This window comes from Vicugna pacos, chromosome 17, assembly GCF_048564905.1.
Source record: "Vicugna pacos chromosome 17, VicPac4, whole genome shotgun sequence".
Lineage (NCBI taxonomy): Eukaryota > Metazoa > Chordata > Mammalia > Artiodactyla > Camelidae > Vicugna > Vicugna pacos.
Window position 1 is genome coordinate 28,488,610 of NC_133003.1, and position 27,081 is coordinate 28,515,690.

Below are 27,081 nucleotides of genomic sequence, written 5' to 3' on the forward strand. Positions count from 1 at the left end.
CCTATTGGCCATTTGTATGTCTTCATTGGAGAATTGCTTGTTTAAGTCTTCTGCCCACTTTTGAATTGGGTCTTTTTTTTTTTCTTATTAAGTTGTATGAGCTGTTTATATATTCTGGAAATTAAGCCCTTGTCAGTCTCATCTTTTACAAATATTTTCTCCGATTCTGTAGGTTGTCTTTTTGTATATCCTCTTGAAAAGAGTATAATCTGCTGTTGTTGGATGGAGTGCTCTATAACTGCTAATTAAATCTGTTGGTTGATGGTGATGAAATAAAATTCATGTTTTATAGCAAGAAAAGAAAAATTTAAACATAAAATTTCTCTCAGACCATTTAGGCTTCCTCCCTCCCCTTTGGTGTGTATCATGCCTCTGCATTAACCAGACCTCCTTAAGAGATAGCATTCCTTCTTAATCTTGTAAAGGGTCACGATGACCCACTGCTTGCTTTGTACTTGCAGATCTGGATCGTGTAAACTGTTGATACATCATTGGACGTCTCAAAAACTTATATGACTGTGTTTGACCTCTAGCAGGCGTAACAGTCCTCAGAGCTTTCTGAAAGACTGCCTCCTAAGTTGTAATTCCCAGGTTGGCTGGAATAAAAATTTTCATTTCTTTCTTAGATCGACTGTTGACTAATTTTTCATCAATAATTGTATTGTTGAGTTCTTCTGTATCCTTACTAGTTTTCTTTTTAGTTATTCTACCACTTGCTGAGAGAGGCGTGTGGAAGTCTCCAGCTATAATCGTGGGCTTGTCTATTTCTCCTTTTGGTTCTGTCAGTTTTTGCTTCACATACTTTGCAGCTCTGGTATTTGGTGCATACACATTTAATTTAAGATTGCTATGTCTTGCTGCTAGATTACCCTTTTATCTTTGTGTCCCTCTCTGTCTCTGGTAGTCTTCCTTGCTCTGAAGGCTACTTTATCTGATACTTTCACCTAATGTTTGTGAATCTCTGATTTGGGTGCTTTGTAATTGAAGCTCTTTCCCCCCTCTTTTTTTAGGAGTACATCATTCGTGTGCAAAGAGGAATTTCTGTAGAAAATAGCTGGCAGGTAAGCATTTTTTTTCTTTGTCATTAGAAAAACATTTAAACAAAATTCTGACCTGGGGCATCTGAAAATCTGGAAAAACTAGAACACATAAATATAAATCGTATATCTTTCAGATATAAACCTTTAGCTTTAAGACATGTATTATAAAAGGCTTTTCTGTTCCCAGTTGTTTGGCTTAATTTGTGTATGATGTTACCACTGAGAGTAGGCATTTGTTCTCCAGCGGGACACAGAGTAAGCAGGGTAGGCAAGTTTCTTGTTTTGTTCCTAATAATTCAAACCTCCTCACCTGAAGCCATGGTTTGGGTGGGGGAGATTAGAGTTCAGTCTACCTGGTGGAAAGGCGAGACAGTGCCCTGGACATTATGCAATCTGAACAATGTATTTCATGGACTTCCAAATACACTTGTGGGCAATTTCTAGTGCTGGCTCCCTCACTGACCATAGGTGACAGTCTAATTACAGCCCCAGGGGTTGCTCTTCTTAGTGGTGGCCTCAGAGAGAACTTACTACATAGATCTAGAGGTCCTCCCATCCCTGTTGACTTGCAGAAGGTGACTGAATTCTGTATAGGGGCCATTGCTTTCCTGTTTTAGTCATTACAATGACCTTCCTCTCCCATCTTCCAAAAATCTTATCTTGTCCTTCACAGCCCAGCTGGGACCTTACCTCGCACCCTAAGCAGTCTTTTTACCTTAGTAGCCCATACTTGGTCTTTCCTTTGCTTGAAAACTCAAACTACTTTTTGTTGGAGTAATTATAATGTTTAATATCGATTGAGCATTTATTGTTAGGCATTGGTTCTGCATATTAATTCAGTTAATCAACAGTTAATAGCATTAGCCCCATTTTACATTCATGAGGTAGGTAACTGGTCCGAGGTCACACTCAGATCCATGACAGAACAGGTTTGGAGGGGAGGGTATAGCTCAAGTGGTAGAGCACGTGCTTAGCATGCACAGGTCCTGGGTTCAATCGCCAGTATCTCCATTAAACAAACAAACAAGCAAACAAACAAACAAACCTAATCCCCCCTCCAAAAAACCCCCAAAATGGAGCTGTAATTTGCATATTCTCTGTGGTTAACTATTATGCTACCTTTTACTCCTTTGCAGTTATCAGGGATGGCCTCATGTTTCACTTTCTGATGTACATTTGTCAGTCAGGCCCAAAGGCAATGTCCTACCAGAAAAGTCAACCCTGGATGCGTTTTCCTAGCTCCAGTGTTTTCGAATTGGCTATGGCTAATCAGTGGCATCAATATAACTAAGAAAGAATGTATAGACAGGTGGACTGCTGGCCAAGAGGAGAAACAGGGAGAATCAGAGAGAGCTGTGACCTCTCTGCCGGCAGGTGCAGTACAGTCTCTAGACTGGTGGGACCTCAAATGGGGGAAGTTTTATCCAGGGCAAGGATGAAATGGCTTCAAAACTGTCCGCCTCCTTTTACTCTGATTTCATGTTCAGTAAAACTGTTTTTTTCTTCTTTTTTGTAAATCATTAATTCATCTTTCCAGGTGCCTGGTTAATAAGAAAAATACTTAAAGGGCTATTCGCCCTGAAAACAAATACATTACCATTCTCTCTTACCTGCTGGCGTCTTGTGAGTTTGGCTAGCGTTAACCAGTTTCCCATGGCCCAGCCAACTCAGGGGCACTGCTAGGTCTGTTTCCTGGGGCTGCCAAGTTAAGCAAGTTAAGCTCCAGGTATTAGCTCTGCTGCCTTTAATGCAAGTGCTTTGTCTCTAGAATGCAAATAAATATTTAAAAAGGAAATGAAAATTGATGATCTTTGCTGAATCAAAACACCACTGTTTTATTTCTTGCAGATTGTTAGGAGGTACAGTGACTTTGATTTGCTGAACAACAGCTTGCAGGTAAATATTTTAAAACACCAATGACACACATTTATTGCTTGGGGCATCTTAGGAACTGGCTGGAAATGGTAATGTTAGGAATAAGAAATTAACATATTTTCCTAGCAAAGGAAACAAGCTCATACTTTAAACAGATGATGAATGTCTCTAAAAATAAACTTTGGGGAATAAACAAGATTTATAATAGTCACCTTGCAACTGTGTGCCTTTGTGCCAGATTGCATCCTTACCGCAGTCATGGGGTGCTGTGTGTGTTATCTCCTTTTTGCAGTTTAGGAATGACTAAATGAATTGTTAGGGTTGTTTACTTGGAGTTGGGACTCTCTCAGACTCTCACTGAACTCGGCAGCATAGTCAGCGTTGCAGATCAACACTCAGCAGTAACGAGAGACTCAGCTTGTTTCAGTGTGACTTTTTTCTCTTAAGTATGTGTTTCTAAGTCCTTTTGATTTAAATGTTCCCAGCTTGTTGGCCATAATGGAAAGAGGGATAAGCTGTACGGTTTTTCTCTGGAAACCCAGCTGGTGCTGGCAGTGATGGAAGGGTCCCAGCGAGGCGTTAGCCCTGCAGGGCTTCCTGGCAGTACCACCCATGCCTTCACCTGGCAGACTGGTCTTCCAGTGCCATGGGTCACTGAAGTCCACTGGGCTTGTGTCGTATCTCAGCCTCAGTTAGTAGCATCAACCCTTTGAACCTGAGCCAGAGTGCTTGGCTTATGACAGCCCAGCTGGGCGGTCAGCTGGCCACCATCACTTATTCTGATCCTGTCCACAGAGGTCAGGAGGACTGCTTGCTATGAGGCAGCGTGATGCTTCCTTTCCTTCAAAAGACCATTTTTTCAATTGATCAGACTTCGGAAAAATAGCATTTGTAGCGTCCAGACTTTCGCATTTTTCACAGCACTGCTGAAAGCACAAATGCCTCGTTTTCCTTCCAGTAGAACTGGCCTGAGTATCTTCAGACCTTTATGCAATTCACATATGGTCATGCATTTGACATATGTTGTCTTTCTACACGTTAATTATAGTGTGTTCACTTTAAATCTCCACTTTAGAATATTGGCAGAGGTCAAATTCTCCTCACAGATGGGTTCAGTTGGTTTCATTTATGGATTTTAATAGCATAGCCTTTCCTTAGATGAAAGCTGGGCCTTTGATGACATTGTAGATGAGGCGCTGGTGTGCAGCTCATTCCAGCTGTGGATCTCCTCCACAGGTCTCTCCAGACATTTCCACATGCTCACAGTGGCATGAACATTTGGGACTTAACATTGGGCCAACTATGTGTTTTCACCTTTATGCACAAGTAAACCCTTGCCCAGTTTTGACAACAGAGGCGTGATCTTTGTACAGTGCCGTTCATCCAGGGCTGAATAAGAATCAGGGGAGAAATATTTCTGAAATTGAAATTGCCTAGGACCAGCTCCCAAGAGTGGGGGGTGGGTAGGAGAGTTTTATCTCCTATTTGCTCTTGCTTTTGGAATATAAGGTTGAATCTCCATGACTATTCAATTTTGGCCTTTTTAATATAATAGAATTTTATTTTTGTGTCAGTGTAACTTTCTCTTTAAAAATGGGCACTTTCAATGTGCATCTTATTTCAAATGCAAATATCCACGTGTATTGATGTTGGCTTGTGCTGGGCAGGATATAGCCAGACATACTGAAGTGGGAGGTTTTTCTGGATCCAAGTAAACAAACAGAAGAAAGTGCATGCAGCTTTTTGGCAACAAAATAATTTCAAAACAACCTCCATAAAACACACCAAAAAGACTCCAAACCGCAGAACAGCACTGACCATGAATTTCAGTGTCTGATTACCCTTCTGACCGATAAATGAGTTCCTGCTGAAGAAAGAGAAATATAATACACATATGCAGAGTTGACTCAGTCTAATAGGAAAAATGCTCAAGTGGGGTAAAAAGCAGGGTGTAAAATTATACATGCAATATAATAATTACACGAAATGTCCAGAAAAAGAGATTGGAAGGAAATATGCCAAAATGTTAACGATGGGGATCCCCAGGTGGCAGGATTATGGGTTTTGTGTTTTTCTGGTTCTTTATACTATTCTGTACTTTCCAAGTTCTCTACAAACAAGCACATGCAAGCTATATAAGTAGAAAGACAGAAAAAAAGCTGTACTTTCCCAGCTTTTTACAGTGAGCACATCTTCTGATAACAGTGAAGAAAAATCACCACCTTATTTTTAAGGCAACATCAAATTAGTAACCATCTAGGGAGCCAGCATGCAACACAGAGAAAGAAAAAAACAGGAGATGAAATGATGGGAACTTGCGAGAAACCCTCAGACTTGGGATGGGACCCAGACTCTGCCCCCTTACCAGCACTGAGACCTTGGGTCATCTACTTCCTCTCTCCTGTCTCACTTTGCCCATCTGAAACGAAGGGGTTGAACCAGATGACTTCTCAGGTCTGCTGTAGCACAAATGTTTTGTGATTTGATTTTACTGCCCATTGTTGACATAGGAGAGACTCTGCTGAACACTGCAGGGGAAATGGCAACAAATTAGGCTCTGTTGAGAGCTTAGAACTTTGTAGAATACTGACTGGAATGTAGTTGAAGGCAATTTGCAGATCGTTATGATCTGATAACAGCAGTGAGAGATTAGCAGGTTCAGAGTTCATAGGTTTTTCCTCCAGACGAAAAGCTAGTTGTCTTGAATTGTGACATAGTTTGTCATGGAATTTAGAGGCCTCTGCTAGGTTAGCGTGGGTCAGATTATGGGCTCCAGACCCCACTTTGGCGATCATTCCCCTGTTGCGTTGTCATTTTGCAGGTGTTATGGATGGGGGAACTTTGGGGACTTCTCTGCTGGCTTTCTTGATGTCTTTCCTTTATACAAGGAACTTGAGAAGGGAATCCACAAGGCACGTTAAACAATCCAAAATGGGATGGTGAGGTGTCTTGGCTTGAAGCCATCAACGTGGAGGTGTCCAGGGAATCACGGGTTTAGAGGCTTCAGCGCTCTGTGCTAGTTAGTATTCTGTCTCCCTCCCTTCTCATCAGTCATGGGAGTTCTAAATTTTACATTCTGTGATTGGTAAGCATTTAGAAATTCTAAAATTTCTAGGAGGAAGCTGAAAGAGAAAATAAGTTTTTCTTGAATGCTAAGGTAAGATCTTACAATAACACACACATTGCATAGTTTTAATACTTTTAGGAATGTTTATTGTGAGAGCTTAAACCAGGGCAGGAAAACACCTCCAGTCTGTCTAGCGGACTGACATAGGAAGGACTCTAGTGGACTGACATAGGAAGGACACTGTAATCACAGCGTTGGCAAAGAATTCTTTGTTTCACCTGATGATTTAGAAGAGCTGATGGGATGTCTGGGCAGATCAGTACATTTTCTTAAAGAGAAATGAAGCATAGAAAAATAGACTGGTTGACGCTTGGAAGCCACAGAGTTTGAAACAGATACCGTGTCAAACTCATTCTCACATCCCCACCATGAATGAGAAATAGGCCTGTTGGGGTTTGAATCTGATGATGTCAGACATGACTGTCCATGCTGAGTAGTGGGACTCGTCTCCGTCTGCGGTGGGGCAGGTAGTGCCAGCAGCTGGGCTGATGGTGGCTAACGAAGTCCTTGCTGTGTATGTGATCAATTTGATAAGTAAAAGGCTTCCTTCTTTTCTTTCCTCTCCTTTCCTTTCCTTTCCTCTCCTTTCCTTTCCTTTCCTTTCCTTTCCTTTCCTTTCTTTTTTCTTTTCTTTTCTTTTCTTTTCTTTTCTTTTCTTTTCTTTTCTTTTCTTCTTTCTTTCTTTCTTTCTTTCTTTCTTTCTTTCTTTCTTTCTTTCCTTCCTTCCTTCCTTCCTTCCTTCCTTCCTTCCTTCCTTCCTTCCTTTCCTTTCCTTTCCTTTCCTTTCCTTCCTTTCTTTTTTTTTTTATTGTGGACTTTTTTTTAACATTTTTTTATTGATTTATAATCATTTTACAATGTTGTGTCAAATTCCAGTGTTCAGCACAATTTTTCAGTCATTCATGGACATATACACACTCATTGTCACATTTTTTTCTCTGTGATTTATCATAACATTTTGTGTATATTTCCCTGTGCTATACAGTGTAATCTTGTTTATCTATTCTACAATTTTGAAATCCCAGTCTATCCCTTCCCACCCTCTGCCCCCCTGCTAACCACAAGTCTGTATTCTCTGTCCATGAGTCTATTTCTGTCCTGTATTTATGCTTTGTTTTTGTTTGTTTGTTTGTTTTTGTTTTTGTTTTTTAGATTCCACATATGAGCGATCTCATATGGTATTTTTCTTTCTCTTTCTGGCTTACTTCACTTAGAATGACATTCTCTAGGAGCATCCATGTTGCTGAGAATGGCGTTATGTTGTCGGTTTTTATGGCTGAGTAGTATTCCATTGTATAAATATACCACATCTTCTTTATCCAGTCACCTGTTGATGGACATTTAGGCTGTTTCCATGTTTTGGCTATTGTAAATAGTGCTGCTATGAACATTGGGGTGCAGGTGTCATCCTGAAGTAGATTTCCTTTTGGATACAAGCCCAGGAGTGGGATTCCTGGGTCATATGGTAAGTCTATTCCTAGTCTTCTGAGGAATCTCCACACTGTTTTCCACAGTGGCTGCACCAAACTGCATTCCCACCAGCAGTGTAGGAGGGTTCCCCTTTCTCCACAGCCTCTCCAGCATTTGTCATTTGTGGATTTTTGAATGACGGCCATTCTGACTGGTGTGAGGTGATACCTCATTGTAGTTTTGATTTGCATTTCTCTGATAATTAGTGATATTGAGCATTTTTTCATGTGCTTTTTGATCATTTGTATGTCTTCCTTGGAGAATTGCTTGTTTAGGTCTTCTGCCCATTTTTGGATTGGGTTGTTTATTTTTTTCTTATTGAGTCATATGAGCCGCTTATATATTCTGGAGATCAAGCCTTTGTCTGTTTCACTTGCAAAAATTTTCTCCCATTCCGTAGGTTTTCTTCTTGTTTTACTTCTGGTTTCCTTTGCTGTGCAGAAGCTTGTAAGTTTCATTAGGTCCCATTTGTTTATTCTTGCTTTTATTTCTTCTAGGAGAAAATTTTTGAAATGTATGTCAGATAATGTTTTGCCTATGTTTTCCTCTAGGAGGTTTATTGTTTCTTGTCTTATGTTAAAGTCTTTGATCCATTTTGAGTTGATTTTTGTATATGGTGTAAGGGAGTGTTCTAGCTTCATTGTTTTACATGCTGCTGTCCAGTTTTCCCAACACCATTTGCTGAAGAGACTGTCTTTATTCCATTGTATATTCTTGCCTCCTTTGTCGAAGATGAGTTGACCAAAAGTTTGTGGGTTCATTTCTGGGCTCTCTATTCTGTCCCATTGGTCCATATGTCTGTTTTTGTACCAATACCATGCTGTCTTGATGACTGTAGCTCTATAGTATTGTCTGAAGTCTGGGAGAGTTATTCCTCCAGCCTCTTTCTTTCTCTTCAGTAATGCTTTAGCAATTCTAGGTCTTTGATGGTTCCATATAAATTTTATTATGATTTGTTCTAGTTCTGTGAAATATGTCCTGGGTAATTTGATAGGGATTGCATTAAATCTGTAGATTGCCTTAGGCAGTGTGACCATTTTAACAATATTGATTCTTCCAATCCAAGAGCATGGAATATCTTTCCATTTTTTAAAGTCTCCTTTAATTTCCTTCATCAATGGTTTATAGTTTTCTGTGTATAATTCTTTCACCTCCTTGGTTAGATTTATTCCCAGATATTTTATTACTTTGGGTGCTATTTTAAAGGGGATTGTTTCTTTACTTTCTTTTTCTGTTGATTTATCGTTAGTGTAAAGAAATGCAACTGATTTTTGAACGTTAATTTTGTAACCTGCTACCTTGCTTAATTCTTCAATCAGCTCTAGTAGCTTTGTGTGGACCTTTTAGGGTTTTCTATATATAGTAACATGTCGTCAGCATATAATGACACTTTTACCTCTTCTTTTCCAATTTGGATACCTTTTCTTTCTCTTGCCTGATTGCTGTGGCTAGGACTTCCAGGACTATGTTGAATAGGAGTGGTGATAGTGGGCATCCTTGTCTTGTCCCAGATTTTAGTGGGAAGCTTTCGAGTTTTTCACCATTGAGAACTATGCTGGCTGTAGGTTTGTCATATATAGCTTTTATTATGTTGAGATATGTTCCCTCTATACCCACTTTGGCAAGAGTTTTTATCATAAATGGATGTTGAATTTTATCAAATGCTTTTTCTGCATCGATTGAGATGATCATGTGGTTTTTGTCCTTTCTCTTGTTGATGTGATGTATTACATTGATTGATTTGCATATGTTGAACCAGCCTTGTGTCCCTGGGATGAACCCCACTTGGTCATGATGTATAATCTTTTTTATGTGTTGTTGGATTCTATTTGCTAAAATTTTGGTGAAGATTTTTCCTTTCTTTCTAATTGAAAGAAAGTACTAAATAAGAAATGTAAACATTTCATAGTATGGAAATAAAAATTAATTGACCAATCCACTCCCAGAGGTAGCTATTCTCAAGCAGGTATCATAAATCCTTTTAGACATTTTTTCATGCATATATTACTCTGTTCCTGGGCTTATACACACCCGTGCACACCCATGCAAATGAGATTATATCCTGCAATTCAGTAAGTTTTAAAAAGAAATAAATCATGTTTTCAGTAATATATTATCTTTGATTGCCCTGTATTACTCAATGCTCCTGAGCAAAAGTAACAGGAAAGTGATTGGCTTGGGTGTGTACTAGCTGAATGATGTGCTTTCTTCATAAGTATATTTTTTTTATTTAGCTAATAAAGAAACTGCTATTAGATAAAGACTAGTTGTATGAGTGAGGAAAACGACTTAAAATTGGAGTGTCTTATCTGGCAGTGACTTTTGCCATGGTTGAAAATTCATTCTAAGTGTGCTCTGACATATTTTCATAAGTATGCTGGAGAAGTAGGCAATTTAGAATTGTCAACCAACCTTTTCATCTTGCCCAGTATCAAGTTCAAGGTCTTTATTGTTGCTTGAAGAATGCAGGGTTGAACAGGCTAAGTCAGGTTTGCCCACATGGGTGGTGTAGGTGACATGCTTGCCTGAATTCAAGATGCCCTTCTCTTGGGACCTCCCCCTCGGTCAATACACATGCCACTTGGACGGCTCTAATCTACCCACAAGTGTAGACTAGCACTGCTCTTTGAAAGTGATTTTGCTTGTTAAATTAAGATACCAATCTGACACTTTGTTTTTTAAGTTTAAAAAATAGACTCAAAGTTTTAAATGATCTGGAAAATGATAGTAGATTGAGCACCTGCATTTACTTTTCTTCCCTCCAAAAGCCACTCTAAAACAACAGGCAACTGATCTTAAACACACACACACAGACACACCCTCTCCCTCTCTCTCTCACACACACACACACACACACACACACCCTCAAGGACAAATAAGAGAGGAGAAAACTACAACTTTGAAACTGAAAATCCAATGGAAAATCAGCTTCACTAATTAAGCAGATATGGGAAGGCAGAATTCTGGAATGGCAGTGGGGGTGAATAACTCCAGTGGGTCCCATTTTACACCACAGAACCTCCGAAATATGTAGCAATTGACAGCACCAGGTGCTGCCTCCAGCTTGGGGTGGAGGTCAAGCTAAAATCAGGAATTGAAAGTATGTTTAAGAAGTAATCTGGTCTCCAGATCTCCCCATCTGAACAATTTATGCCTGCTCTTCTCCCTCCAGTGGAAAACTGGTTTTTCTCTGGAGAGGGTAGAATAGTCTTTGGACTGGAGAATGCAGACACAGTTGGTAATAGTTATATAATAAACCTGAGACCCATCCACCTCCCCCAACCTGCACCCCTAGCCGAGTCCTCTTCTTCCCCTGAGCTCCTAGAATACCGGCCATCAGGCTTAGACCCTCCAGGCAGGAGATTAGAAGATTATTTAGGGGGAATCTGCCAAGTCTAAGAGAAACAAGCTAAAGATACTGAGGTCACTGGTTCTTAGGAAATTTATCTTTTGTAATCTCAGAAAGATAAAAAATTGCATTACATTCAGGATGCTATTAAGGAAAAAAAAAGAATACTTAGAAATAAAAAAGATAATAGTAGAGATGAAAACTCTTTAGAAGGGCTAAAAGGTAAAGGAAATGTCCCAGAAAAAAATTTTAGTAGGAAAAAAATGTTTAACATAGGCAGAAAATAGGAGAGAAAAATAAGAATAGAGGACTAGTCCAGAAGGAAAACAGCAGTTCCAGAAAAAGAAAGCAAAGGGCATTGGAGGGGAAGAAATAATGACCTAATACAGGAAAATACCAAAGAACATAAGACTATTAGTTTCTAGAATGAAAGGGCTGAGAATATTCAGCACAGAGAATGAAAAGTAGACCTACATAAAGCCACATGGAATTCAGAAACCAAAGTCAGACAGAAGATCCTAAAAGCTTCCAGGGAGAGAGAATCAAAAAAAAAAAAACAAAAAAACAAAAAAACAAAAAAACAAAAAAAACCCCACAACCAACAGAATCAAGAATCTACTGCTTGAATCTTTAACAGCTGCATTGGAAACTAAAAGATAACAATGTAGGTCTGAAAAAGTCTGAAGAACAACTATTTCCAATGTGGAATTCCACATCAAGACTTGTTATCAATCAAGTGTGAGGGCAGAATAAAGACATTTTTTTAACATGCAAAGTTTCAAAAAATGTATCTCCCTTGCTCCCTTTTTAGGAAGCTGACAGAAGGTATCTCCACCAAAAATCAGGGGATTATCAAAGGAAAGGGAAGGTGTGGGTATAGAAATGGGTTTCAGCAGGAGAAAGGAAAAGGTTCTCCAGCATGGTGGTGAAGGGTGGTCCTAGGATGCCAGCTTCTCAGCAGGTGCAGGGGCCACCAGTTCTGCTTGGAGGAGGCTGGTAGATTCTGGAAGGTGCTCCTCAAGAAGATGAAACTGATGCATCTTTGTGTTCAAGTGTGTTGAGAAAAGGCTTAGATGGAGAGTTTGGAGTTAAATAGAAAACTGAAAAAGAAAAAAAAAGACCACCAGTTGACAGGAATAGTCAGCACGCTCTTTGGCTCGGTTATGAATGTCATTTACCTAATGTAAACATGAATATTGCACTAAATAAAATTACAACCTGACCATATTGAAAGGATTAGGAATAGGGTGTATGTGGAATGAGATCAGGATTGTGAAAGAGAACTTAATCCTCATCTTCCATAATGAGAAACTTACAGATGATGCCTTAAAGTGAAAAATCAAGATATAATATGAACATTCCCCTGTGCCCGAAGAAGAGCTTGAAAGAGTTGTATGTGGCTGGCTCTGGGGAGTGGGGAATGGATGTGTCACCTGTTGGAAGGGGTGGTGGCTATGGGAGCGTCACCGGGCAGATAATAATAATAAAAAAATTATTATTTGACTCTTGAAATTATGTTCCTGTGTAAGTTTCATAAAAAGAAAAACACGTTAAAATTAAATTTTAAAGTTGCTATGCTTAATACAGCATTTTATCAATTCTAAGATGTACGGGTTCTCACATTTTTATAATATGACTGAAATTAGGTTGCATCTTAATATGTCTTGGACTTAATGAAATATGATGGCTCAGGATTCACTCTGATATTGTATCTTATTTGGGGATGTCATGAGTATAATACTTCTTTTTTTTTTTTAATTGAAGATCGCAGGCCTAAGTCTACCTCTTCCTCCCAAAAAATTGATTGGCAACATGGATCGTGAATTCATAGCCGAGAGGCAGAAAGGTCTTCAGAACTATCTCAATGTTATCACCACAAATCATATCTTATCTAACTGTGAGCTGGTTAAGAAGTTTTTAGATCCAAACAACTATTCTGCAAACTACACTGGTAAGTAGAGGGATCTGTCAGCTACAGCCCTGTGACTAAAGGCACTTACCTTTGCTGGTGAAAACATGTGGGAGAAACTCTCCTTCCCAGTGGGGAGATGTGTGTATCTGTTACAGGGCATTATTCACTGACTAATACTTCCCTGAGTGTAACATACCATCGATGGATAAGAAGAAGATGATTACTTCTAAAATGTTTGTAATGGTTGTTTAGAAAACTGTGGAAGAGAAGTCATTGTGTCTCTGTGCTTAGAATCTTGTCTTTATTGTCTTTCCTGACAACACGGGAATCAGCAATCCACAGTAACCTATACAGTAATCTCAGTTTGGTTTGTATTTGGCTCTGTTTTTGTTTTTACCTTACATAGTATGCCTGGTCTTTCTGGGAATTACTTTATTGTATTATTTAACTTTTTTTTTTTGGCAGGGGTGGCGATGGTGGTGGTAGATAATTAGGTTTGTTTATTTATTTATTTTTTTAGAGGAGCTATTAGGGATTGAACCCAGGACTTCATGCATGCTAAGCATGCGCTCTCCCACTTGAGCTATACCCTCCACCCTTGGAATTGCTTTAAACATAAGAGTGATTCAGAAGGGTCCTTTCTGTGTCTTCCCAGTTGCTCCCTGAGACCGGCTGTTTGCAAAGCCTAAGGAGGAGGTTATTCTCTTCCAAACCTTCCCTGGCTCAGGGCAGCAGCTGGGGCCTGAGTTGAAGAGGGTGCCGGGCACACACAAAGCTAGCGTCGATGTAAGCCTGTTGTCAGCACAGTGAGTGATTAAATATTTAATACACTGTGGCATGGCCTTGAAGAGACCAATAGAAACTGTTATGGACCTGACCCAGTGACTAGAATTCGACTGATTTGTTAAAGCTTTAACCCGTGTTTAGAGTCCAAGTGGAACTCTGGGTATCATTAATAAGCTGATTTTCTTGCTAAGAGAATACATTGTTTACACGCTACATTTTAGGTTCTCAGAACTGCTTCTGAAGTAATTAGAGGGAGACAGTTTTATTCTTGTTTCAGAGAGAGGGAAATAGAGGACTACTTGTCAGGCACCAAACTTTTCTGCATAGAAGATTTACTTGGGAAGCTTTAAAAACTCCCAATGCCAGTTCAATCAGAATCTCTGCAGGTAGGGCTCGTAATTTGTAAAGCTCCCCCAGAGATTCTAATATGCAGCCAAAAACCACAGTTGGAATTTGCTACTCACTGTGTGGTTCTCTGGCCGGCAGCATTGGCAGCACTGGGAGCCTGTCAGAAATGCAGAATTCAGGCCCCGTCCCAAACCTGCGAATCAGGATGTGAGTCTGACAGGGTCCCCAGGTGATTTGCATACGTATTGAAGTTTGAGAAGCCTTGCCTGAGAATGTACCTGCCATCTCCTAGTGGAAGTGCCTGCAAGGGTAAGAAAAATGCCTTTCTAGGATGCAGCCAAATGAAGGAGTTCATTTCAAACTCACATTTACTGTAAGTCACGGAATCGAGCATTGTGTTGTTGGAAGGCTCCCGTTCTTCCCCAACTTGTGTTTCAGTTCACGTAGGAGAAGAGGCATCACAGGCTGGGCTCCCAGGACGGCTGGCCTTCTTTCAGAGTAGATCTCCCCTGGCTTTCCTTTCCCCGTGCTTCACCTTGCTTGTTCCCACAATTGTCCAACTGTGGGCCATCTGGATTGACTTCTATCAAATCAGTCCCCACCCCACCCTGTTCACTGGTTTGTCCTCATTATTTCCTGAGAGTGTCTGCTAGTGTTCTCCTGAGGTCAAGCATTGAGGTGCGGTGCACTCGTGATAATGCCACTCGTTCCACAAACCTGGACTACCCGCGCCGCCTGGGCCACGTGCTGGCTGCAGGGCCGGGTGTTGGCGACACAGGCATGAGGAAGATGTGCTCCCTGTCCTCAGGGAGCTTGTACCAGAAGTGCACTGAGTCACAGAGGTCAGAGCTGGAGGGGATCTTGGAGCTGATGTATCAAGACTAACCCTCTCATTGTGTTTATCTGTTTTTTTAACCTAATTTTCTGTTGTTGTCATTTTTCTTCCAGTTTTATCGAGAGGTAATTGACATAAGCCCTGTTTAAGTTTAAGGTGCTTAGCGTCATGATTTGACTTACATGCGTTGTGAAATGAGTATCACAATACGCTTAGTGAACATCCACCATCTCGTATAGAAACAAAATTAAAGAAATAGAAAAATTTTTTCCTTCTGATGAGAACTCTTGGCATTTACTCTTAACTTTCATATATAATGTACAAAAATCATGTTGTACATTATATCCCTAATACTTTATTTATCTAATAACTAGAAGTTTGTAGTTTTTGACCCCCTTCATCCAGTTCCCCCTCCTCCTTCCCCCCCACCTCTCGTAACCACAAATCTGATCTCTTTTTCTGTGAGTCCGTTTGTTTCTGAAGAATAATTGACCTATAGCACTGTTGGTTCCTGTTATACAACATTGGGATTTGATGTTTCTGTACATTTCAAAATGATCACCATGATAAGTCTAGCTACAATATGTCACCTTACAAAGATACTACATAGTTACTGACTGTATTCCCCACACTGTACATTTCATACCAGTGATTCATTTATTTTGCAACTACAAGTTTGTACCTCTTAATCTCCATCATCTATTTCTTTCCTTCCCCCATCCCCCTTTTCTGGCAACCACCTGTTTGTTCTCTGTATCTATAACTCTATTTCTATTTTGTTATGTTTGTTCATTTGTTTTGTTTTTTAGATTCCATGTATAAGTGAAATCATACAGTATTTGTCTTTCTGTATCTGACATTTCACTTTGCATAATACCTTCTAGGTCCATCTATGTTATTGTAAATGGCAATATTTCATTTTCTTTTATGGCTGAGTAATAATCCTTTATGTGTATGTGTGTGTGTGTGTATACACCATATCTTCTTTATCCATTCATCTGCTGATGGACACTTAGGTTGCTGCCACATCTTGACTATTATAAATAATGCCACAGGGGACATAGCACTGTGTGTATCTTTTCTAGTTAGTGTTTTCATTTTGTTCTGATAAATACCCAGGAGTGGAATTGCTGAATCATATGGTAGCCCTATTTTTAATTTTTTGAGGAATCTTTATGTAGTTTTCCATATTGGCTGCACCAAGTTACCTTCCCAGTGCATGCAGGTTCCCTTTTCTTCACCCTTACCAACACTTGTTATTTATTTGTTGTCTTTTTGATGATGGCCATTCTGACAGGTGTGAGATGATATCTCTTTGTGGTTTTGATTTGCATTTCCCTGATGATTAGCAGTGTTGAGCATCTTCTCATGTGCCTGTTGCCCATCTGTAAGTCTTCTTTGGAAAAATGTCTATTCAGATACTCTGCCCATTTTTAAATTAGATTGTTTGTTTTTTTGATGTTGAATTGTATGAGTGTTTGTGTATTTTGGATATTAACCCCCTAGACATACCATTTGCAAATATGTTCTCCCAGTCAGTAGGTGGCCTTTTTGTTTTGTTGATGGTTTCCTTTGCTATACAAAAGCTTTTAAGTTTGATGAGGTCCTATTTGTTTATTTTTGGCTTTGTTTCCCTTGCCTGAGGAGTATTGGTAAGACCAGTGTCAAAGAGCTTACTGCCTGTGTTTTCTTCTAGGAGTTTTATTGTCTTAGATCTTTCATTTAGGTCTTTCATCCATTTTTAGTTTATTTTTGTGCGTGGTGTGAGAGAGTAGTCTAGTTTCATTCCTTTATATGTAGTTCTCCAGTTTTACAAAACCGTTTATTGAAGAGACTATCTTTTCTCCATTGTATATTCTTGCCTCCTTTGTCATATATTAATTGCTCAAAGAAATATTGGTTCATTTCTGGGCTCTCTGTTCTGTTCCGTTCTGTGTTTGAGTGTGTGTGCACGTGTGCACGTGCACACACATACACAAACACCAGTAACATACTGTTTTGATTACTGTAGCTTTGTAGTATAGTTTGAAATCAGGAGCATGATACCTACAGCTTGGTTCTTCTTTCTTAAGACTTTTTGCCTATTTAGCATCCCTTGTGTTACCATACAAATTTAAAATTATTTGTCCTGGCTCTATGAAAAATGCCAGTGGTATTTTGATAGAGATTGCATTATTACCTTAGGTAGTATGGTCATTTTAACAAGATTAAGTCTTCCAGTGGAAAATATAGCTTAGTGGTAGAGTGCATGCCTATCACGTACAAAGTCCTGGGTTCAACCCCCAGTACCTCCATTAAAAATAAAGAAATAAATAAATAAACCTACCCCTCCCCCCCAAAAAACACATTTAAAAAGAAAAAAGAAAAAAAAAGATTAATTCTTCCAATCCATGAACACAGCATATCTTTCTGTATGTGTCGTCTTCAGTTTCTCTCATCAGGTATTTGATTCTTTTTGATGTGATTATAAATGGAATTGTTTTCTTACTATCTCCTTCTGAAAGTTTGTTGTTAGTGTATAGAAACTCAGCAGGTTTCTGAATATTAATTACATATGCTACAACTTTACAAAATTCATTGATGAATTCTAATAGAACTCTCTCGTTTCATACATGAGAGGGCCCCCCAAGAAGGAAGGCCTTCCCTAGGGTTGCACATTTGTATGGCTGTACAAGTGTTCAGTGTCTGAATTGTTCCCAGTTACAATGCTGCCTGGTCCCTGCAAATACAAGACAACCTTGTATTTCCTTCTGTACCTCTCTTGCGTGCTGCTGTGGTCCCGATCTTTCCCATCTCCCCCAGCACGGCAGACAGGAGTCCAAAGCGGATGTGGGCGGGGATATAAGAAGGCTGCCGAGGACTCCTGCCAGAACCCAAATGCTCAAGAAGTTGCTGCTATTGAGGGGCACAGTTTTGATGAAACAATAAGGGGTGGATGCTATTTTCAGAGGTGCTGATTTATTTCCCCCTTTGAGTGAAACGTCAGAACTTGTCTTACCTCTACTTTGACTCACTAGCAGCCTTGGGAAGGGGAAACCCAGGCCGCCTCCTCCACGCCCGTCTGACTGAGCCATTCCCCAAAAGCCAGGCGGACTTGCCCAGGTCTCCCAAAACGCACAGCATGGCCCATGGATCCCGAGGGCAGCCTGCACACCTCCAACCTGTGGCAGAGCCACTAAGCAGAGCCACTTCCCCTTTCTATGGATAATGTCTCTACTTCTTATTATTTTCCAAATGTCTGCAGTCACCACCCAGCTTCACTTCAGCAGGACTTGAGTTCTGTGTTCAAGTGTGGCCGAAATCACCATGGCCACGTTTCCTGCCTGTTGTCCTGACTGAGGTCGAAGGTACTTTGTTGGAGGGGAACTGTTGATGCCCCCCGTTCCCCAGGGGCTGAGTAACCAGCAGCTCTCAGGAAAGCAGCAGCTGCCTCCCCTCCTCCCTGAGTCCCCAGCGGGGATTGCTGGTCCTTTTTTTCTTTTCCTTTTGTTCTCTAGAAGCTGACCAAATCCACAGGAAGGAAATAGAGGTCCTTGGTGCTCTGGGTGTGGGGGTGGGATATTGTGGGGTGTTCATTTGAATTAGAAAGTCTAACTGAGGGCCAGCTGTTGCACAGGCAGAGCAGGTGTCTTCCAGTCATGGGTTTGTTTTGGGGAAACACACACACACACATACACAAACCCCACCTTATTCATCTGATTAACCAGGTGTTTTTGTCATTTAAAAGCCTCACTGCGCTGCAGTCATCTTCTCACCTTAACCCCTCTGATTAAGGAAGCATTTAATGTCCACACAGAAGCCATTTGAACCAGAAATCGGGGGGGGCTGCGTCCTGGGCCCAGCTTCGTCAGTAGCAGCACCCCCTCTGTGGACCTCGAGGTCCTGACCTATCACACAGGAGCAGGGAGGGGAGGGGACCAGGGAGGGTGGGAGCTCCCTTCTGGTCCTGAAACCTCGGGAATCCCAGCAGCAGGTCAGGTAGTAGTGGGCTCCAGGATGAGAGGAGGGAGGGAGGGATTGGGCGGGGTAAGGGGTGAGATTATATTCAGAACAAGGGCAGGATCCCTGGAGAAGTTGGAGGCCCGCATCCGCTGGGCAGGCTGCTGTAGTAGTTTTGGGATCTGGAGCAGCATCTCGGGACTGGAGGAGTCAGTGTTTATTCCCTGTAGTCACCCCAGGGGGCTGGGATCTCGGAGCTCAAAGGCTGCGCACAGTGGGGGCAGCTGGTACGTTCTGAGCTGAGAAGCCTGAGCTCTGTGGGACGCACGGGAGGGACTGAGGCATCGCTCTGCGTTTCCTGTCTGGGGCTGGTTTACCAGCATTTACTGAGCTTGCAGTCCACCCCACGGGTCCATCAGTGCTGAGGAAACAGGGCAGATGCCTTCCTTTTCCTGGGTCTCACGTTCTGATGGGAGAGAGTGTCCACACCCATTGACCATGTATTGAACCCTTAGTCCTTACTTCATCGAATATTTATTGAGCACCTACTGTGTGCCAGGTGCTATGAATACAGCACCAAGGAAGGAGTGGTCTGCTGACCCGACTCCTACCCCAAGGCACTTACGCAGACAGACTGGCCAGTGAGGACTGTGGCAGGGTAAACACCAGGCAGGGTAAGGTAAACACGAGGGTGAGGGGAGGGGTGCAGGTGGTCCAGATCTGAAGATGGAGGAAGGCCTCCTGGAAGAAGTGATACCTACCCAGAGATCTGAGGGGTGACTAGAAGTTAGCCTGGCCAAGAGACAAGGGCCAGTGCTGTAGGAGAGAAATAAGTGTTTTTGTACAGCTGTGGCTTTGCCCAGTGTAAGATATTTCTTTCCAGTCAGAGTCACAGTCTAGTGGAAGACTGTATGTAGCCTTGGTGGGGGACAGAATCCCATAGGAGGACAGAAGTAGCGTGGAAGTGCACGGGGGATGGAGCGGCAGACTTGGGCTGAGCCTCAGAGGATGGATGGGCAGCAATAGAAAATTTGGAGGGGTGGGGGCAGCCCAGTCTCCTGGGGCCATGGCAGGCAAATCTCAGAGTGAGGCACACACGCTGTGGGGGTAAGGCAGAAAGGCAAGGTAAAGCCAGGGCTAGGTTAAACACTGAAGTTTGGAAGCTTGGTCTTGATTTGGTAACGAAAAAGGTGCCAATAGAGGCTTCTGAGCAGAGGAGGAGATGTTCAGGATTGAAGTGTATTGCCTGCATCTGGGGAAGGGAAGGATTAATATCAGGAGCATAGTAGTCATGTGATTTACCTGGCAAGCAATCATAGTTCCAAGGAAAGAAAATGTCTTTTCTACAATTCCCTGACCCCTACGGTGAAAAAAGCTATTTTTTAGTCCTTAATATATCAGTACCAAGTCTAGCATGTTCCATTTGCTCACAGCTGTCTCCCCCTTCCCTAAAACAACGTATGACACACAGTAGCACACAGAAAGTACTGCTGAATAATGATCTTATGGAGAATTATGAGTCACCATTAGTTCTGACTGTCCTTTCAGCCTCTTAGAATGACATTGTACTGCATTTTGAAAATTACTTTTCATAATCCTTCTCAAAGTTGTTGTGGCTTTCACTTAAAATCATACCTTTTCAAATAGTTTTATGTTCAGGTTATTTTGGAAATACTAAAAACATTTCATATCAACATTACCTCTAGAGGAGGTGTGGCGTTCCCAATGGTGATTAGGAAAACTTACCTGCTTCTGCCACACCTGGCCCCCTGGGATGGGTTGTCACTTTGGGCTGGTTGAAACAGATGTAAATAGCCTATTTTGTATTTGTCATCTTATATTTTCTTACATGCGGACAGCACTGACACTTTATACGTTGAGTCAGTAAACCCGTAGCTAGTATACTGTTTTCTTCCTGAAATCTCTTAATTCATAATGTACTATAAAATATATTGAAGTGATACTGTTTGCCAAGCTCTCAGCATGGTAATTCGAGACTAGGTCATTTTGACACATGGAGAGCATTTCTGCTGAATCCCTCATGCCTCACTGGTCTGCCTGGACTGTAATTAATGCTGGGCGGAGGTGCGTTCAGTGACTATGCAGGATTGCTGTTTGCTTTCAGGATTCCAGTCTGTTTTCATTCACTCACTGTGCTGAGGGAAAATTGCAAATTATAGATGTTGCTTTTTGCAGGAAATGTAAAAGCACAGTTATTCTGATAATTTCTTTATACAGTGAAACTTCCTCTTTTCATTGTCCTCTTGAAACGGGGAAACGTTCTCATGATAAACAGACATAAAAAACGGATGGATTTTTTTCCAGTAAATAGGCATTTGGTGATTTCCCACAATAGAACTGTGTTGTTGCTGTACATAGATGTTTTTCTAAAACACTGGCTTTTATTTCCAATATATATTTAAGTCTAATCGCTTCTTTGTTGGTGAAAGCTATAATTTCATGAGGAATGAAGATGAGATAAATATCACTTGCAGCAACATTAAATGCTATTCCAAGCTGACCTTAGAACACGTTTGGAGTTTTGTGTTCGGGTTGTTGTCAGGTGCATGTATTGAGTCCCTGACTAAGCCAGCTAGTTTACATATTTTAGATCTTCCAGTTTAAGTAATTACTCCATTAGTAATTACTTTCTTTTCTCTAATAAACTTTTTATTTTGGAATAATTTTAGATTTACAGAAAAAATGGCAGTGGTAATATGGGAATTTCCCTGTACCCCTCACCCAGTTTGCCCTAACGTTAGCATCTTATATAAACATGGCGCATGGATCAAAACTAAGAAATTAACATTGGTAATTACCATTAGCTATAGTTTTATTCAGATTTCACTAGTTTTTCCACTAATGACCTTATTCTGTTCTAGGAGCCAATCTAGAATCCCACATTTTATTTCGTCTGTGTTCTTTCTCTCTCTCTCTCTTTTTTTTTTTTTTTAAGTTTTTTAAGAAAGTTGTAGACCGTAAGAATTTTATTTGGAAGAATAATTTCTTAAGTGTATGGCACTTTCCTGATATGGTTGACTAATGATTTTCTAAAATGTCTTTGCAGAAATTGCCTTACAACAGGTTTCCATGTTTTTCCGATCAGAACCGAAGTGGGAGGTGGTGGAACCGTTGAAAGACATAGGTGAGAAAATGGCATGCCTGGTCTATTAAAAAAGGTCACAGAACTGGATTCTTTATCCTATTTTCTTATAAGTATCCCAAGAAAGCTTTAATGCAGGTAAACTGCATAAGAAACACAGGTGATTTCTTTTTCTTTTTGCCTCCGTACTTTTTGAGGATGCAGTCCTTAACTTTTAATATTTAATCAATCTTGGTGAAAGTCCCATCTGAGGATTTAAATGGGAGTAACTAATAGTTTCAGAACCATCATTCTTTCCTCATCTATCTTTTACGCTAAATCTAAGCTGAAGTGCTGTTTTTCTATTCCATAAGTGGGGTAATTTCTTTGCTGTTTTTTTAGTGCAGACTTTACCATGTAAATATTACCAAATGGTGGTTTTACTGGTGCCTAAGTAGCTGTGAATAAAATTGCCAAATTTAATTTTTATTAATTACTTGGTCAATGAAACTTATATCCATTGGTATAAAATCATATAGCTATAAACACATCTCTGTTTTTATGACAGGTTGGAGGATAAGGAAGAAATATTTCTTGATGAAGATTAAAAATCAGCCAAAGGAACGGCTAGTATTAAGCTGGGTAAGCTAGTTTTTTGACTCAGACTCATTTCAAGGCTTTAGATGGGTTTATGAAAGCAGGTATTGATAAGAGTATTACAAAATTGTACTGTGTTCTTGAGTGATGTCGTTAAGGCCTCCCTGAAGGAGAGTCATTTTAAGTTCCTTTGCTTATGCATTCAGTAATATCAATGTGATTATATCTGATCGACTAGTAGACGTTTGGAAAGAAATAGGAACCGCTTAAAATAGTTTATTTTAAATAGCAGTTTGTTTTAGAGAAAATATTTTCTTTTGCCTCTCACTTTGGGAGCTCTAGTGATGCATTTGGTTAATAGAATTAGATAAGAGTTGGTCAAGTCCTAGTATTTATATGTTTATATACTGTTTCTTCAGAAGGGTTTTGAGGCAGCAAGATATAATGTGATTTTTATCTTTGGTTTATAGTCATATCTTTAGACAGATTAAAAAAAAAGGGAAAGACTTATAAAGAATTTTTGTTTTGATGACCAAGGCAGTGGCCTGATGTTTCCTCCCGTGTTTCCAGGCTGACCTTGGTCCCGACAAGTATCTGTCAGATAAAGATTTTCAGTGTCTAATCAAACTTCTGCCTTCCTGTTTGGTGAGTACAGGTCTTTCTATTATTCTTGGTGCTGATGACAATTTCGTAATGTTTTCTTGTAAGTGACCACGGACAGAAGAGCTGAAAATACTTTACAGGCTCAAGAGAATGGGAGAGGTACAGTGGATTTCGGTTCAGACTGAAAATGCTGAGGGCTCCTCTCGTAGACCAGAGGCCATTTAAATGGCATTCGTGACCTCTACACAATCCGTGAAACATGCAGTAGTTTAACTTTTGCATTTTAAGCAAATATCAGAGTAGGAAAGCAGCCACTTCTCTGAGCCTCTTGTTCTCGGTGAGGATTTTATATCAGTGAAATTGAAAGATCTCTTTCTAGCCTGAGAAAACAAAATTAATAGAGGTTTAGATAAATCATACGAGGGATTCTAATCCAACGCTTTCCATGGAAAGAGTAACATGTATTTCAAAATATATGCAGAAAGTCTTCAGGAAAAGGCCAGAAATTTGAGTTAGCATTGATGTTCTTTATCTGTGGTCTGCATGAGGATGTGGGACCCTTGAATGAGTCACTCACGGACTAAGCACAGTTACTCTGATCTGTCCAGTTGGTTTGGCGAGTTCGTTTTGAAGATACAGTGTTTTGTCAAGCTGGCAAAAGCAAGCTTTCAGGGAGGTGTGATGCCTGACCTTTGGGTTTGATTAATTGTCTCACGCAGGCTGTGAGCACCCAATTCTAAATTTCTTTTAATGTATCTGCTTTTTAAAAAGAAGATAGTGTAGGTACGTGGTACATGTTAATTATAGAAAGAAAACACAGAAAATAAAAATAAAATAAAACTTGTCCATAATTCCAACCAACCAGAATTACAAACCCAAATGTCCAATTGTTACTTTTCTAGAATTTTAAATGATTATTTTCGAAAAATTGTATACTTACTGTTTTAAAACCTGATTTTGTTGTTGTTATCAATGGTATACCATGAACGTATTTTGCAGTTAATAAATGTAGTATCATATCATTAGTATTATTTGCATGGAATTATCATTGACTGTACCTCAATTCATTCAACTAATCTACTAGACATTTGGATCTCCTCTTGTTTTTGCTCTTATTAAAAAGAAGTAATAGTAAACAATTTTCACTAAACATCTGTACCCATACTTAATTATTTTTATAAGATGACTGGAATTAATTAGTAAGTAATTGTAGGGAGCTATTTTGAGTCTATGTAAATAACCTGTTCTTTACCAAACCCACTTGTTTTAGCATTCGTAGACATTTTCTAACTCTGTCACTCCTCTTATATATTTATTACTTGGCATTCTACTGTAAGAAAGAGCTTCTTGTTCTCTCTTCTTTATCTATTTATATCAATATGAACTCAAGGATTTTTATTTTATTTGTTGGGTTTCTTTTTGAGGTGATGAAAATGTTCTAAAATTAGATTGTGTGGCAGCCACACAACTCTGGATATACTGAAAATCATTGAGCTGTACACTTTAAACAGGTGGATTATAACTGGATGTGAATTACATTTCAATAAGGCCGTTAAAATATCAACAGCCACCGTTTTGATGTGATGATCAGCGGAAACTTCATGATCAATCACTATTTTTCTGGGCACACCTTCCAGTCCCTAACCCACTTGATCCCTGCCTGTCAAATTCTCACACAGCCCAGCTCCCAAGGTTTAAAATCTTCATGCTACTCCTTTGAGCTAATGGGCACTTAACATCTGAAGCCAGCTGGTCCATGTAACCAAAATTCCAGGTCATATGAGGACTTCCCTTTCAGTCATTAAATAATGTGTCTTGCTCCCCAGCCCACTTGGTGGACGTCAGTGTCCTTCTCTCAGGAGGACAGTGTGGATCATCATATTACACACTCCAGCAGAGGGACAGGAAGAGTCATGCTAGCTGACCTGGAAAGGGGCCAAGATGCCAAAAGATGCTGTTTTGCTTGTTTTCTAGCTGTTAAGCTCCCTGGCTGGGCACCAAACAGCAGTGTGGACTGTTAGGCCAAGCTGTGAGTGTTACACACTGATCCTGGTTCCCACTTGGCTGTGCTAGGATTTGGCTGTATTCTTCACCAATTTACAGAGGCAGAATATTAAAACCACTATTCCAAAAACTCAGACTTTCCCTCTCATCTATTATTATACTTTGGTTCGAACTGCACGAATACGCACACCAGAGCAGGTGCCCTCACCCAGGGAGCTTAGTAACACATCCGTTACCCACTCCCTTTGGTCACTGTAGTTTATGTTCCTTCTCTCATCTAGTTGATCATCTAATGACTTGAAAACGCCATGAGTTCAGGGAATATTCTGCATTTATATGCAATTAAATTATCAAGCTGATACTTGACTCTGTATAACCAGATCCTGGATCTACAAGGACCTAGACGCTGACGCAGATACATGTGAATTTCTTTTCTGTTTTGGCAGCACCCTTACATCTATCGTGTTACCTTTGCCACAGCTAATGAATCCTCAGCGTTGCTAATTAGGATGTTTAATGAAAAAGGAACTCTGAAGGACCTGATCTACAAGGTACTTGTGGTGCAAGTTCCTGGTCATAAAGAAATTCTCACGTCCTTTAAGAACTTGTTGATACTTGATCCCAAGCTTCCACAAGCGAGGCCGTGAGGATTTAATTTTCATTTTATTTGCAGTTTATTTTTTATTCTAGCAATAGAAACTACCTGATTTGATCAAAGAGCATCCCTTTCCCCACATGAGGGAAAGTTGGACATTTCATGATTATACCATTGCATTGTAGGCTGCTCTTAGGTCAGTTTTAAAGTTTATGTCTTTCATTTAAGAAAGCAATGTTGAACTATCTCAATAAAGCTGGAAAAAAGTTTTTTAAGAAAGTAATACTGAGAAGCTTTATGTAAAAACTCATAGGAAAAGAGATCAAATTTATGATTACAAGAGAGGGAGGGCTGGGGGAGGCGGGGAGGGGGAATTGGATGAAGGTGGTCAAAAGGTATAAACTTCCAGTTATAAGATAAATAAGTAACGTAATAGAGAACTTGATAAATACAATTAACACTACTGAATGTTAAAAAAAAAACCAATACCAAAAAATTGTAACAGTATACAAGACTTTGGTGTCCGCTAAGGTCAAGACCAGGAGCATCTTGTAGGGAAGGGGTGGAACCCAGGTCAGCCTCCTTCTATTCACTATACAGACCGTTGTTCTTAAAAGCCCACATCCTACCAGCTGGACTCACCCTGGTAACCCTAGCTGCTTCGAGTCTTGCCTATTCGGGGAGGCTGTGTGTAGAATTCCACCCCCCTGCTTGCTGCCTTCTTATGTCCGCTTTGTTCCTTTCCAAAGGCAAAACCAAAAGACCCATTCCTAAGGAAGTACTGCAACCCTAAGAAGATTCAAGGCCTTGAACTCCAGCAAATAAAAACATATGGGCGGCAAATATTAGAGGTAAGAGGTATTTAATTTCTGTTTAAGTTGCTTTGGAATTCATCCAGCATCACAGTGTTCTTTCGGGAAAGTTCTCAGGCGATAGCCGAAATAGTTTAAGTTGTCTGATCCCATGTAAACTGACGGCATTACCGTATTTTATCCCCAAAAAACAAATATTTGAGACTAAGGCAGTAATTTAGATCAACAGCATTCCAGAAGCTTAGCTGTTGGAATAGACTGTCTGATTTTTAAGAACTTTTATTGTGTGGATACCAACTTTTGTGTTATTTCTGGTTGATCTTTATGTTTGTGCCAAGATTCTTGCTTTTGTTGTATCATATACGCAAGCATATGGCTCCCTTACAGAAGTCTGACTGTCCTGAAAGGCCTTTCCCACGTCACCCCCTAGAGTAGCATTCACCAAGCTTCTTGGATTGTCCAGCCCTATCAGTGAAAACAATTTAAGCACGACCCCCCCCTCAAAGTTTTATATATTTAACTATTATGTACATGTGCTACTACTAACATATTGTGTATATTATAAGTTAAGAAAGAATGAGATTAAAAACAAAACAGGTAGAGAAGCTGTACCATCATCCTTCCGTCCTCAGGGGATTGTCTTGGGCACCCCCTTTGGCAAGTACTGCTCTGGTTCATCAGGCCTTTGCAGGGCTGTGTGCGGGCAT

General features: G+C 40.3%; 1 protein-coding gene across 8 annotated transcripts in view; it reads left to right on the forward strand.

The window, feature by feature from the left end:
* PXK (PX domain containing serine/threonine kinase like) overlaps nucleotides 1-27,081 on the forward strand; it is a 71,362-nt gene that overhangs the window by 22,564 nt on the left and 21,717 nt on the right. For all 8 annotated transcript variants that reach the window (XM_072941558.1, XM_072941560.1, XM_072941565.1 and 5 more), the window contains exons 2-9: nucleotides 1,011-1,061; nucleotides 2,889-2,936; nucleotides 12,626-12,812; nucleotides 21,749-21,826; nucleotides 22,332-22,405; nucleotides 22,931-23,005; nucleotides 25,414-25,518; nucleotides 26,312-26,413. In XM_072941558.1, coding sequence (XP_072797659.1) covers nucleotides 1,011-1,061; nucleotides 2,889-2,936; nucleotides 12,626-12,812; nucleotides 21,749-21,826; nucleotides 22,332-22,405; nucleotides 22,931-23,005; nucleotides 25,414-25,518; nucleotides 26,312-26,413 — 720 coding nt within the window. The remainder of the gene's footprint in view (nucleotides 1-1,010; nucleotides 1,062-2,888; nucleotides 2,937-12,625; nucleotides 12,813-21,748; nucleotides 21,827-22,331; nucleotides 22,406-22,930; nucleotides 23,006-25,413; nucleotides 25,519-26,311; nucleotides 26,414-27,081) is intronic.